This window comes from Eleutherodactylus coqui, chromosome 9 (genome assembly GCF_035609145.1).
Source record: "Eleutherodactylus coqui strain aEleCoq1 chromosome 9, aEleCoq1.hap1, whole genome shotgun sequence".
Classification (NCBI taxonomy): Eukaryota; Metazoa; Chordata; class Amphibia; order Anura; family Eleutherodactylidae; genus Eleutherodactylus; species Eleutherodactylus coqui.
Window position 1 is genome coordinate 138,582,831 of NC_089845.1, and position 13,863 is coordinate 138,596,693.

At 41.8% G+C, this 13,863-nt stretch overlaps 1 protein-coding gene across 3 annotated transcripts in view; it reads right to left on the reverse strand.

Moving 5' to 3' along the window:
* The window catches only part of SULF1 (sulfatase 1), a 126,204-nt gene that overhangs the window by 26,790 nt on the left and 85,551 nt on the right, over nt 1–13,863 (reverse strand). For all 3 annotated transcript variants that reach the window (XM_066578556.1, XM_066578555.1, XM_066578557.1), the window contains 3 exons: nt 12,955–13,011; nt 10,746–10,875; nt 410–626 (listed from right to left, as the gene is read on the reverse strand). In XM_066578556.1, the coding sequence (XP_066434653.1) occupies nt 410–626; nt 10,746–10,875; nt 12,955–13,011 (404 nt within the window). The remainder of the gene's footprint in view (nt 1–409; nt 627–10,745; nt 10,876–12,954; nt 13,012–13,863) is intronic.

The window sequence follows — 13,863 nt, forward strand, 5'->3', positions numbered from 1 at the left end:
TGTAGCAGAAAAGCTAGACGACTATTAATTAGGACAGGCAGGGGGGAGTAGCAGGACCTTATGAGTAAGCTGGAATCATCTCTTGCCCGGAGCTGCAGAAACGAGCTGTAAGTTAAAAACCACTGCCCATTACCCCATAAGTGACAGACCGCAGGAATCAGCATGCCTGTCACTACTTCATACAGCTCCCAGTGAGCACAGCCTAAAGTACATAACAGCTTCCCTTTAAACCAGTGCCAATTAATGCATCTGTTTGGCATCAGGCTACCTTATCAGAAACAAAGCTGTTCGTGCTGCGAAGCATCAGTAAAATACATTTTCAAATGGACTGGACAGTAATGGAGTTTTGGATGTGATTATCTCCTAAGGACTCCAGCTCACCTACTTTAGAAATCATCTGCTTACTTACTTTTAGAGTTGGTAGCTCTCAAGAAAATCCTTTGTTTTTTCCTCTGGTTTTTACTTGTCCTATAATCCATATCTGGGCAGATACAGTCTTTGTGTTTGCTTCCATAGCCCCTAGAGTTTATGCTTCGTGTTCTCTTCCTTAGTGATAAAACATCTGCGGATCCTTTACACTTATGAATCCGGAGTTTTCCAGACATATCTTCTATACACTGCCACTTCTGAGAAAAAAAAATTACAGATGTGAGAAATACCGTTAGCAAATAGATAGCTCAAAGGAAAGCAATAATGTTACGTTTGAACCAGATGTACTGATTACGTCATACAAGGACAAATATATAGACACCTTAAAAATGTGAATAGTAGAAAAATTTAAAGGGGTTGTCCCGCGCCGAAACGGGTTTTTTTTTTTTTCAACCCCCCCCCCGTTCGGCGCGAGACAACCCCGATGCAGGGAGGTAAAGAAAGCTCACCGGAGCGCTTACCTGAATCCCCGCGCTCCGGTGACTTCTCTACTCACCGCTGAAGATGGCCTCTTCCTCCGTGGACCGCAGCTCTTCTGTGCGGTCCACTGCCGATTCCAGCCTCCTGATTGGCTGGAATCGGCACGTGACGGGGCGGAGCTACACGGAGCTACACGGAGCCCCATAGAAGACTGCAGAAGACCCGGACTGCGCAAGCGCGGCTAATTTGGCCATCGGAGGGCGAAAATTAGTCGGCACCATGGAGACGAGGACGCCAGCAACGGAACAGGTAAGTATAAAACTTTTTATAACTTCTGCATGGCTCATAATTAATGCACAATGTACATTACAAAGTGCATTATTATGGCCATGCAGAAGTGTACAGACCCACTTGCTGCCTCGGGACAACCCCTTTAAGAAGGAAACACAAAATGAGGAAGACAGGGAATCTAACCCTAAACCCTTTGATATGACAAGACCATATCTAAAAGCAGCGCGCATGCCCTGATCAGGACAGCCCCATGTCAAACCCAGATAGATAGTGACAGGGAGTATTGGAAAAGTTTAGACACTACTCAATAAATATTTAACCACAAGAGTACAGGAAAAAAAAGATGTCTAAACAACCCAGATAAATAGGTAGATCACAAGCAGACTTAACTTATCTGAGATACTGATCTTGATTGTGAACCGAGGGGACACAGTGCTCGAGTGAGCGCTACAGCTTACTCAGCAATTAGTGGGGTCTCGGCAGTGGAACTCCCGCTGACCAAAAACTTTTGATATATCTTTCTGACATGTCGAAAAAGTTTCTTAAAAGTGTAGTTAGTCTCTAAGGCAGGACACATCTGTACACACAAACAAAGTGAGCGATAAGTGAAAATGAACGTCAACACTGCGATCACATAGCTGCACGGTGTGTGGTGGTATGTATACCTTCTTTACTTCTACTACTTTCTACATAGATGTGAGAGTGGGAATCTCAGTTTACTATACACTAGAGCAGATGAAGTGTCTTTCGGCTTCTTTATCTTCTTACAGCCTTCGGATCAAGTGTCAAGCAGCCATGATATATTTATGTACACTGTTTAGAACAGGAACAGTCAACTCAACAGCTGATGCATTTACTTGATGGACACTTTAACATGCCCAGCATTCTGGCTGCTGGGAATCACTAATGGCATTTTCATACTCAATTTTGCAAGAGATTGATTGATGACAGCTGAAGAAAAAGAAAACACACTTTGTGGAAGCTGAGTAATCAAATCCATGCGGTTCTAAAAATGCACAGTACCGAATAAATAGATGTCTAGTTGACGACAGGGAAAATGAGTCAGCTTGGGATCTTCATGCCTCATCAGTATCTGCACCTCAGACGCGTGGGTTTATGTTGTAGTAAATAGGAAGTGGTCCGTCCTATCTAAACTTAGCCCAACTAATGACGTAGGTTTAGTTTGTGCATAGCAGTTTATAAACAGGAAAGTGAAACATTCACAAAAACAAGTGAAACTTCTTTCAATAATACAGAAGTTAACATCTAAATTAGAGATGAGTGAGGTTAATGTGCGGGAATATGGGTTAATGTGCTCTTTGCTTTTTAGGCCGACGGTCGACATAGGACCCGATTAGAGATGAGCGAGCACGCTCGTTTAAGGCTTAAACGAGCATGCTCGCTCATCTCTAATCTAAATCCTTTTGGGGGCAGATGTCATAATACATTTTTGAACACACTATCAACTGAATATCTGTCAAAGTTATGTTTCAGATGTAGTTCCAGGTTACACACCTTCTCATATAAAGAAAGATCATGCTGTTGGCTACTATGGTGTTTTACCTAATTGTGTCACAGTCACATCCATCTTGGTCCTAATAATTAATCAACAGGACAGGTCATTTTATCCTTAAAAGAACAATGCATTCCAGTGATTTATATTCATCCACTCAGAAATCATTAAATCTTGAATGAAATTAAGTATTCAGGTCACATGTACAGTACAATTTCAAGCCTCATACCCAGTTTCCACAAAAATAATACCTACCCTGAAAATAAGCCCTACACTGATTTTTCAGGATTTTAGGGAGGCTTGAAATATAAGACCTACCTCAAAAGGAAGCCTTAGCTGCATTAGATTAAAAAAAAAAAAAAAAAAAAAAAAAAAAAGGTATACATTACCTTAGCTTGGTCCAGGTCCCTCCCACTGCTTTCCGGAGCTCCGGCGTGCTTCCTGCAGTCCACGGACACCCACAGAAAAGCACTTCCTGGTTACAGGATTCATAAATCCCACCTCCAAGAGGCGACGGCTCCGATTGGTTCTTGAGTGCTGCTCAGGCAATCAGTACAGCGCTCGATGAACCAATGCAATGGCTTTGAATGGTTCATCGAGCGCTGTATTGATTGGTTTTCCAACTGCTGCTCAGCCAATGACACGAGAAGAAATGAGTAGTGCCAGCATACAGGGAAGTTTCATAAAAGTAAATCAACTTTCAAGCTTGAAAGAGGGCTCTTGTGGGCCGGAACGTAGCTTCCCCACTTTTTATGGATTGATTATGGAGGAATAAAGTTTTTTAACTTTTATGAAACTTCCCTGTATGCTGCCACTACTCATTTCTTCTCGTGGATTATTTGTGGAGTCTGGAGGCTCAGGCTTTTATTTTTGTGGCGTGCATTAGCTCACCTCCCCCTACCGGGGATTGCATTGAGTGTTGCTGGACTCCTCTTTCCTGGCTCATCCAATCTCGTTGTGGAGGCGGGATTTATGAATCCTGTTACCAGGAGGTGATTTCCTGTGGGCAGCCAAGGACCACAAGAAGCACGTCGGAGCACCAGAGAGCAGCGAGAGAGACCTGGACCAAGTGAAAAAAGACATCCCCCCAAAATAAGACACTATCTATTTTGGGGCAACATTAATATAAGACTGGGTCTTATTTTTAGGGAAACAGTATCATAAGCAAGAATTAGACTTTATGGGGAAATCAAGTCTTTGGTTAGAAATAGCGATCATCTTTGTATAGCAGCAAAATATTCTGCAATGCTTTACAAAATCAGAGGGAATGTATAGAGATGAAGTCAGGCATAACATACACGCATTGTCAAAAAACATCAAGCTCCAAGAAGGAGTAGCAGGAATCTAATGAAACTATCTGTGTGATTGTAACCATGATATAAGTAAATTACTACAATATCAGACCAAAAGCATAATTTATTGCGGTAAACTGAACACTTGAATGGAGGCTCTAGTACCCTGTTGTACCGCCTATAGCTTAGATACAAGATGTGATATAGGCAGGCATGGAGGCTCTAGTGCCCTGTTGTACCGCCTCTAGCTTGGATACAAGACGTGATACGAGTGGGCATGAAGGCTCTAGTACCCTGTTGTACCACCTCTAGCGTGGATACAAGATGGGATACGGGTGGGCACAGAGGCTCTAGTACCCTGTTGTACCGCCTCTAGCTTGGATACAAGATGTGATACAGATGGGTATAGAGGCTCTAGTACCCTGTTATACCACCTCTAGCTTGGATACAAGATGTGATGGGGGGAGGGGCATTGTGGCTCTAGTACATTGTTGTACCTCCTCCAGCTTGGATACAAGATGTAATGGGGGGAGGGTCATGGGGACTCGTGCTCTGCTGTACCACCTCTAGCTTGGATACAAGATGTGATACAGGCAGGCATGGAGGCATACAGGTTCCATATGGTATCCTGCGGCGTATTGGTCCTTAAATTGGCACCCCAGATGATCCTATACATGTTCTATTGGCGATGAATCTGGTGACTGGGCAGATATTACTGTGGCACCCTTGCTGTGTGCAGCCGAGCACTATCCTGCTTGGAAGCCCTTCCATGAGAGGCAACAAATGTTCAGGATATGCTGCAGCCGCATCACTGAGCGGTCATTGTCCCTTGTATCACTACTAGTAGTATATGTGATAGTCCCCCACACCTCCCAGCAGTAGTGCGAGCAGTGTACCACTCCACAGCAAAGCAGGATTGAAACGTTCACCCCTAGGTCTCCAGACACAAAAACAGCTGTCATTCTCAGCTTGAGAAAGACCCATATGTCCAGTCGAAACGTCGCTGTTATGACTAAATTCTATAGTACACAGGCAACTAGTGCAATGACTGGCAGCGGGTGGAGGCATCGGGAAAGTGGTTAGCCAAAAGAGGAGTCTGGCTGCTGTGTTTAGGATGGATTGGAAAGGGGAGAATGTAGCGAGGGGAAGACCAATTAGTAGCAAGTTGCAGAAATCAAGCAGAGAATGGATAAGGGCAGCAATACGTTTTAGACGTTTCAACCGCGAGATAAGGATGAATTCTGGACATATTGAATCTATTCATATACTAGGGTATTCCAGTAGAGGCCCTCCCAAAACCTGCATGACATCCGACATGTGTGAACATACCATATTGGTTTTCTGTCTTTGCCTTGGGTACTTGTCTTGAGTTTTAACCCTCCCAACCCACCACTATTTTAGTCAATGGAATTGTTTTAAAGGGTTTATCCGAAGAAGCAAAAACAAAATTAAAATAGCTGCATTAAGAAAGGAGTCCTGCAGTTGTTAAAATCCAGCTTTCATTTTGTTTTTGCCTAAAGTCCATATGGGGTGGGAATGCTACACTTTTCTCATTTTGTCATTACTTGTCTCACTATGAAGTTGAGAAATACATAATAATATATAGTGGTTGTTACAAGCAAATACAGTAGGCCGAGTATACTGCAGAGCTGAATGTAGTTCTAATTCTCAGTCCTAATACACTGTAGCTTCTTCATACAATGGTTTTCCCTCTTGGATAATTTGTTACTTCCTCTTCTTGGCTCCCATTCTTTCCCAAGGGTGCACTTGTAGTTTTATATAATAGTATCTTATTACAGTATAAGGAATTGCACTGACTGTCCTAGACCTCATGCAAACCATTCATTCATATTACCCAAACCACCCCAAAAACACTTTTCATATACTATCTTGCCCCAAATGCTTGAATTTATTTCTATTGCATGACAAAAAGTGTTATTTAGTTATTTAAGGACATCGAGCATGGCCTGGCTTGCTTCTAAAACTCTGGTTATTGATCAAGTATTTATTGCAGTCATGTGATCTGTTCTGACCTCACCTTTAAGATTTCAAAATGGCAGAAATCCAACCAAAGGACAGGCCAATTTTTGTTAATAAAACAAATAACAAATAGCCCGGACCACATGGGGCACAAGAAGGAAAATAAGTTGGCATTTGTCTTGGTTTTCATAGTTTTATTGGTTTTCTTTAAATCAAAATCTGCAAAAAAGTGTATGAACAATAAAGTCATAAAGCAAAAACAGGGATCAAAGCTAAATGAGTAGATTGAACTAAATAGGCAATAAGGGACCATATAAAAAGGGGGTCCTCCAAAAAGACGCATCAAGAAACTTGGGAAGACTAAAAAAAACACAGAAAAGGCAGATTTAAGTAAGGGGTGGTTTAATCAACTGAAGGGTGTGGGAGGGGACCATATAAAAAGGGGGTGCTCCAAAAAGAAGTATCAAGAAACTTGGGAAGACTAAAAAAAAAACACAGAAAAGGCAGATTTAAGTAAGGGGTGGGTTAATCAACTGAAGGGAGTGGGAGGGGACCATATACAAAAGGGGGTCCTCCAAAAAGACGCATCAAGAAACTTGGGAAGACTAAAAAAAACACAGAAAAGGTAGATTTAAGTAAGGGGTGGGTTAATCAACTGAAGGGAGTGGGAGGGGACCATATAAAAAGGGGATCCTCCAAAAAGTAGTATCAAGAAACTTGGGAAGACTAAAAAAAACACAGAAAAGGCAGATTTAAGTAAGGGGTGGGTTAATCAACTGAGGGGAGTGGGAGGGGACCATATAGCCCCCCTCCTGGTTGTGAGAACAAATGGACCAGACTACGAATTAAACAGGGTAAGTGCAAAAGGCAGGAATAGACTAACTGATACATGTGTTTGTTGAATTTTCTAGATTTTGTACTCTTTATTTGGTAGCTGCTGTAGAGGGGCGGTGAGCTGATCAGAAACAGCCTCTCCCTTGCGGGATGAATCACAGTTGTGATAAGACCAAAATATTTGTCTGGTATTTGACTGTCAGTATCAGCTTCACCATCTGACACCTCCACCTCTCAATCCCAGACGTGTGTGGTTTTATGCAGAATCCACAGCTGGCCATAGACTGGAAGTTTACAAATGTATGGTCGGAAAGATGTTTATTTTATGAGAAAATCTCATGATGGAGCCAAACCAGACTGCATTAGCTTTTGTCAGAATTATTAGAAAGACCACGTTTCTCACAGAATGGAAACTCTACTTAGACTACAAGCTTTGTGTAATATTCAGAAATTTATACTGCGTACCAGAGCAAAGCAGGAAAACCTTCTGATGCCAGCAATCCTGTTTAATTGCATTGGAAAAAATAAAACTTGGTTGGGAGTGAAAATCATATTTTTAAGCCTCTGCTGCTTTAAAGGAGTTGTCCACTCACTGAAAAAGAATTTTCAATGTTCATACACACCAGATTGAGCAATTCAACTTTGAATTGGATTACCTCTATCCTCCGACAGTGAGCTTCCTTCATGACGTTCCGTTTGAGAGTCACATGGGCTACTCTCTAGATAACCACGACCCATCAGATGGGCTGAGCTAGATGGCCATGTTTCCCAGCACAGGTTCACTGTATTGAATTATATGCTCCATCCATAATGTAAACTTCTGTCTAAAGAGTTAGGCTACCCGTTGCGTAGCTCATGGGATTGACAGGTGGAACATCACACCATTGCAATAAATTCCAGATATTACCCATCATGTGACCAGAGGACAGAACGTTGTTGGTACCCAAATTTAAAAAACGTATTAAAATTTTATTAACTTTCCTCCACTTTTGTATTAAAGGAGAATTCCCATTTCAGCTTTACATCACCAAGATGGGAAACAGTTGTCTTGGCTACCAGCCACCTGGCCGGAGGCAATGGGAAGAGCTGAACACTGTTTCTGTAGCGCTTATTGAAGTGATTGGGAGCTATAGAAACAGTGCTGTGCTAAGGACTCAGCTCTTTCGGACAGGTGGTCAGAACAAAATTGCTAGGCTTTCCCTATCTTGGGCATTAAAAGCCAAGATAAAATGTCCCTTTAACTTTCCCTCAATAGCAGTTAACGTTTTTTTCTATTCTGTAGGGTGCACCACATGTCTCAAAGAAATATACTACTGTAGGTGTCTATGAGGTTTCAAAAGTGGCATTTTGTGTTGACAAGCCATCTTCCCTGACTGCATGGTCACCAGATTATTTCTATTTTGGAGGAATTCTAATGTCCATCCCCATTTCCTCTTGTAGGTATCAGGACAGAATACATGAGAAGAAACTTTTGACTGCCAGTTGATCATAGGGTGTCCCACTGCTGTAAACTTCTGAGATCATCTTTAGTCTTTGGATTAACACAGGCACAAATGTTCAATTCCGCTGCAGTGCCACCACAGAGGATATGAAATATTACACAATTACTATTGAGATCAGTAGGCTATCAGTGTGATGTATGGACATACCAAGCCTTTCAGTGTGAGATATTCCTTGTAGCCACTCTCTGTTCTGGCTAATCAAGAAGAGTCCTGAATTGAGTAACCCCTCTTTAAAATCCAAGTTCCCATATAAAATATGTAAAAATCATTTTCTAAACCAGACAAGCTGTTTAAAGGGCTTGTTCTGAGTCAACAGGAGTTCTGGAAATTGCAGAGTGGGAGCGCTTGGCAATCTCTGGTGCTGTAGTTGAAATGAATGGACCAGTCATTCAATTGTGCAACCACCATGTCATTCATGTGGTGGCATTCAAGACTTCCAATCTCCAAATCAGTGGGACTCCCACTGATCATAAAGTTATCCTCCATCCTGTGGATAGGGGATAACTTTATAACTTGACACAATCGCTTTAAGTTTATCTTAAGTGATCTTTAAAGGGTTCTATGGTTTGACATCAATAGAAATTAAATGGTGGAGCACAAATAGAAACCATACTTTGTGATTCCAACAGAGTAGGTCATTTTCATGCTGTTGATCCATGCAGGTGACTTTGTGAGATCTGTACGGCCACTGAGGTCAAGGGAAGTACCAGATCATACAGTTAAGATGCACACACTTCATATTAGTAAGTTCTGATATACCACTGATATCAGATCACGGAACCTGCTTTTATCATATTCTTTAGAAGCACAAGGAATTTTCGGCTTGTGCGAGTCAAAGTGAAGGTATTTTTTTGGATCCCGAATAATGCGCTGGTGCTTCTATAGTAAAGACTTAGTCAACAGGCGGAGGACACAAGAATCCTCAGAGGAGCCTGTACTCAACAGAGTAAAGGTCTATGAAGGAATTGCTTGGTGTGCACTTTTACAGAGATTAACAACTAATCATTTGTGTGGCAAATAGGAAATTCTTTACTGGGAGATTTGGGCTTTGCAATAAGCTTACGATTGGCCATTGGAATGCAATCCTATGTTAATCTGCAGAGGAATTTATAAGAACAAGGATAAGTTAGACATATTAATAATGGTATATGTTAGAAAATACAGGAATCTGAAACTGGATGCCGCTGTTAGCAACTCTTTTCAATAAGTAAGTGTTACATTCCCTAAACACAGATAGTTCCCAGATCAAATGAACAAACGTGAGATTCCTCGTATGGCAACTTATCCAGAATGTTTTAAGAACAAACAAAATAAATGTAATGGTCACATAGTTTTTTTTTTTTAGGATCCAAAGGCCTCAATACACCTTCAACAATTGCCGAACATCCATTGTTCACCCAACAGCTCTTACTATCAGCTCCTTCACACACATGAACAATCAGCATGACTGAAAAGCCATTTGAAATTCAATGTCTGTGATCGTTCTGTCCACCAACATCAACTGTTGGGGGAAAGTTGAGCTGCCCCCCATATGCATTAGAGAGTAGTCCAAACCCACCACATAATCATTGCCATAGCTAAAGATTCAACCCCTAAGAGTTCTCGGTTTTTGAGTTGGAATTCAGTTCAATACTTGTTTAATAAAGAGAACCTTGTCAAAGCACATAGGAGGCTCCATTAAAATCAGGCCCCTGTTGGATCTGGTGACGCCATCACACCCAAAGCATTTGTAGCCCCTTTCCATTTTATGTAAGTGATAAGGGCGGCATTATCCGAGCAACTTGCTCACCAACATTGCTGAGACTGCGAATAAAGGGGGCTTTGTAGGCCCCATTCTTACAGTATGAGCAGTTGACTAGGTTGCCCATGGTATCTATGCCCTTGCTTTACTGGGAGTCATCATTCTGTGCTCTCGGACAGGTTTATCTTTTGAGGTTTGTATCTATTTGTCTTTGTTAAAGAGGAAGAAAAGTGTACCAAACAGGTTGGTATAGACTGTGTATTATAGCCTCACCTCATTTGGCAGTACTATGTTCTGACCTTTTTAATTAACTTAGCAGTGACAACATTTATGATGTCTTCTGCAACATTTAATATACATACTGCAAGCATAAGTGCAATTATATATGAATGACCTTTTTTAAAGTTTGTTTAAGTAGTTATTATCCATCCCATTTACAGGATACTTTCCTTTACAACAGTGCCTGAGACTCAAAATCTACCTTCCCATGTGATGAAGCATAGGCTTAGGCTCATGAGAATTTCAGTGAACTACATTACCCAAAGGAAACCATGAGAACACGGAAAAAGGGTATATGTAGATGATACTCTAGTTGGATGCAAACCCATAGTATCCAAGCTGCCAGAAAATATGTATTCCATTGTTATATAAGATAGCTTGTAAGAAGAAAATAAAAGTGAGTATTAAAGCCACCATGATTGCCAAAAACTAATGGGAGTGAAAATGAAAAATGTTCTCCTTACCTGGCCCGGCTGTTCGCAAGCTGTCTGGTATCGAGCCTGTTGGCACAATTCCTTCACACGCTCATACTTTGGCAAATGATTAGACTGGGGAGTACTTTTGTTTGGTTCCTCTTTCTTTCTGATAAACTTTCTGTTAATGGAACGAGGAAAGAAAATAAGAATGCATCAAAGGAGTGATTCAGCTACAAGGCACTGACATGGATCCTAAATACGGTGCCCAAATATATGGACTTCTACTGTACCTATATGAGACTTCAACGTTGCACCATTCTGGAAGCTTGCAGAGTACATATATTTGAAGCTTAAAGCTCTTGTCTAATCATGACGCTCGGTCATGGCACTGAGTGCACCATGAACCATGGGTTTCTGAAGCGGGTCTGGGGTAATGCCACTACATCAGCTCCGGGCCACTTGATGCACTGTTTGGCGCATGTGCAGTGGCATTTTGTGCACTGGACATTAAGGAAAAACATCTCCCTCTGGTTCCAGTGCAGATAGGCTGGCTGAGTTGTTTTTCAGCCCAGTCAGCCTATCAAGTTTTATGTTAGGATATTTAAACTGCCCCTTTGGTTCAAGGTTGCTGGTTATAAGTCCTGTGTACAGGCCAGAATTCTGTACCAGTGTGTTCTGTGCTCAGTGTTTATACCATAGTACTCAGTAGGCTAGTGCTCAAGTACTCTATGAATTAGAGTTCAGTGGTTGGTGTCGCTAGTTCGCCTCAGACCGGGTCTCAGCTTCTTTCCCACAGTGGGGTCACCCTTTTCGGGGTAGGTGCTTTGTTTGAGGGGGTCGGTCTAGTTTTGGGGGGGTTCAGATGCTATTTGGTTGCCATTGTCACGGTTCTTTGTTGCAGTTCATTATAGCCTTCTGTATTAGACCGTAAATATTCCATTTATCTGTCGACTGGCTAAAACCTAAGCACAGTTGTGGAATTAGTGACAGAAATAGGTTGTGTCAGCAGCACTAACCAGGATAACCGAACATGGTGGAGCAATATATGATGCCCGCCAAAGACCCAGACCCAGGACACAATCTGCATAAAATAGAAGCTGATAAAGACTCCATGTAGTAGTTGAAACGTGGATGTTGTTGGTCTGCTAAGGAATACATTTATGTCCTTTGGGATGAATTCTCACCACGGATGCTGCCTAGTTCTATTTTTATACAGTTGTGGAATTAATCCCCCGTGGTTGTATAGACCAGTCGTACCAGACGGGACACAATCCCTGCAGATATGCTTCATCATATGAGCATCGTAGAAGAGATCTGGGCATGATTCATACATGCATTATGTGGATGGCCATGTTTGCTTATGGGTCTATGAAACTAAAGGTGATGATGAACCCTGTAGTGTTATAAGGGTGACCATGTGTGTTTGTCAAGGGGACCAAGTGGTTTACTTGAACCTCCAGTGAAAATGGTAACTAGAGTGTTATAAACTCAACACAGAAATACAACCTGGGGATATGCCAGCATTGCTTTAGTTATATTATCACATAATTAACACTTCAAACTGAATTACATTAATTACATATTATACTTTCACCACCTAAATGTGTAACATCTTTTTATCTGACAACAACATGTATTTTGTAGTGATGTTGAGTTAAATGGGTTCAGTCTGTACAAAGGAGATCATTTTAATTGCTTTAATGACCTATTATGCTACTCAGAACTTTAGACTTTTCCCGTCCTATGTATAAACTTCAGGAAATTAACTTTAAAATAATAACCATTTAATTTGGCCGTTCCAAACATCAAGATGATCACGTGGAAGAGGGAATTGTTGGCTGCCGCTGCCAGGATGACAACTGCAATTAGTCCTCCGCAGACGAGCGCCAGCTTGGACATGGCTATTGGCTTTAGTTAACAGCCAAGACATCTCTTTTCATTTGCTCAGCATACCCTAAATTGTAGAAATGCGTTGTGCGAACCAGACAACACCTATATTCCCTGTTAATGTATCATTCTGTACATTAACTATTTGTACTGTTGCCAGCCTAACAACATGTAGTTTACACATAGCTGAAATGAGATCTGCAAGGTTATTGCCCCAATGATGCATAGCACAGACGGAGGAGAAAAATGTAGATGAATGCTGCAGGCTGACCTCGTGCCAAATGTACTATTACTCCGTGACACATGTTTATATTGCTCAGACATGTTAGATGAATTTCAGTCATTGCATGAAAAATAAATACATTCTTACCCTCTTTCCACCAGGAATGTATCTCTCCAGATCTTGGGTTTTTTACTTGTCCGAAGTCTGAGAATAAAGACAGGGTTGTAGGAATTAGCTTCTGAGTTACAGTAGTACATATGCTTTATATACATTTTGGACAACAGGTTCGAAGTTGTTTTTTATGTTTTTGGCTGCATTCACAAGAACGTATATCGGCTTGGTTTTCACGTCGAGCCAATATACGTCGTCCTCATGTGCAGGGGGGGGGGGGAATGGAAGAGCCAGGAGCAGGAATTGAGCTCCCGCCCCCTCTCCGCCCCTCTGCCCTATTTGCAATGAAAGGGGCGGGACGGGGCTAAGTTCCGAGAATTAGCCCCACCCCCATCCCGCCTCTCCCCATTGCAAAAAGTGCAGAGGGGCGGAGAGGAGAGGAAGTGTTGATTGCCGAAGACTTTGAAGGTGAGTACTGTGTCGTATGAGATCAGCTATGGGTACAGAGCTGATTTCCAGTCGAAATCTGCATTAGTAATATCGAATTTTGACTCTGTCTTGGATGCGGAAATGCTGCAGAATTTGCTATGGAATTTCCCCTGCAGATATTCCACAGCATTTCCGCCTTGTGTAAACATACCCTTACAAAAGGACATCCATTATTCCAATAAATTATTCAATAGAGTGAATGCTAGCAATATTTATGCAGAGTACACATGCCCATGAACCAGGTGACAAGCAAGAATTCATTTACTAGTCCCTAACTGCCAGATTTCAGAGCACCTAAAAGAGTCACTGGTTAATTCATTATTGTCTGGTGTAAACAGGTTATCATTGTCTTTCAATAACTAGCCAACAACCTTGCAGGAAGGTGTGTGCTAATTTGGTGTGCACATCGAATGCGGATTGGCTTTTTTGAACATTTTGCCCTCCCACTTAATGCTC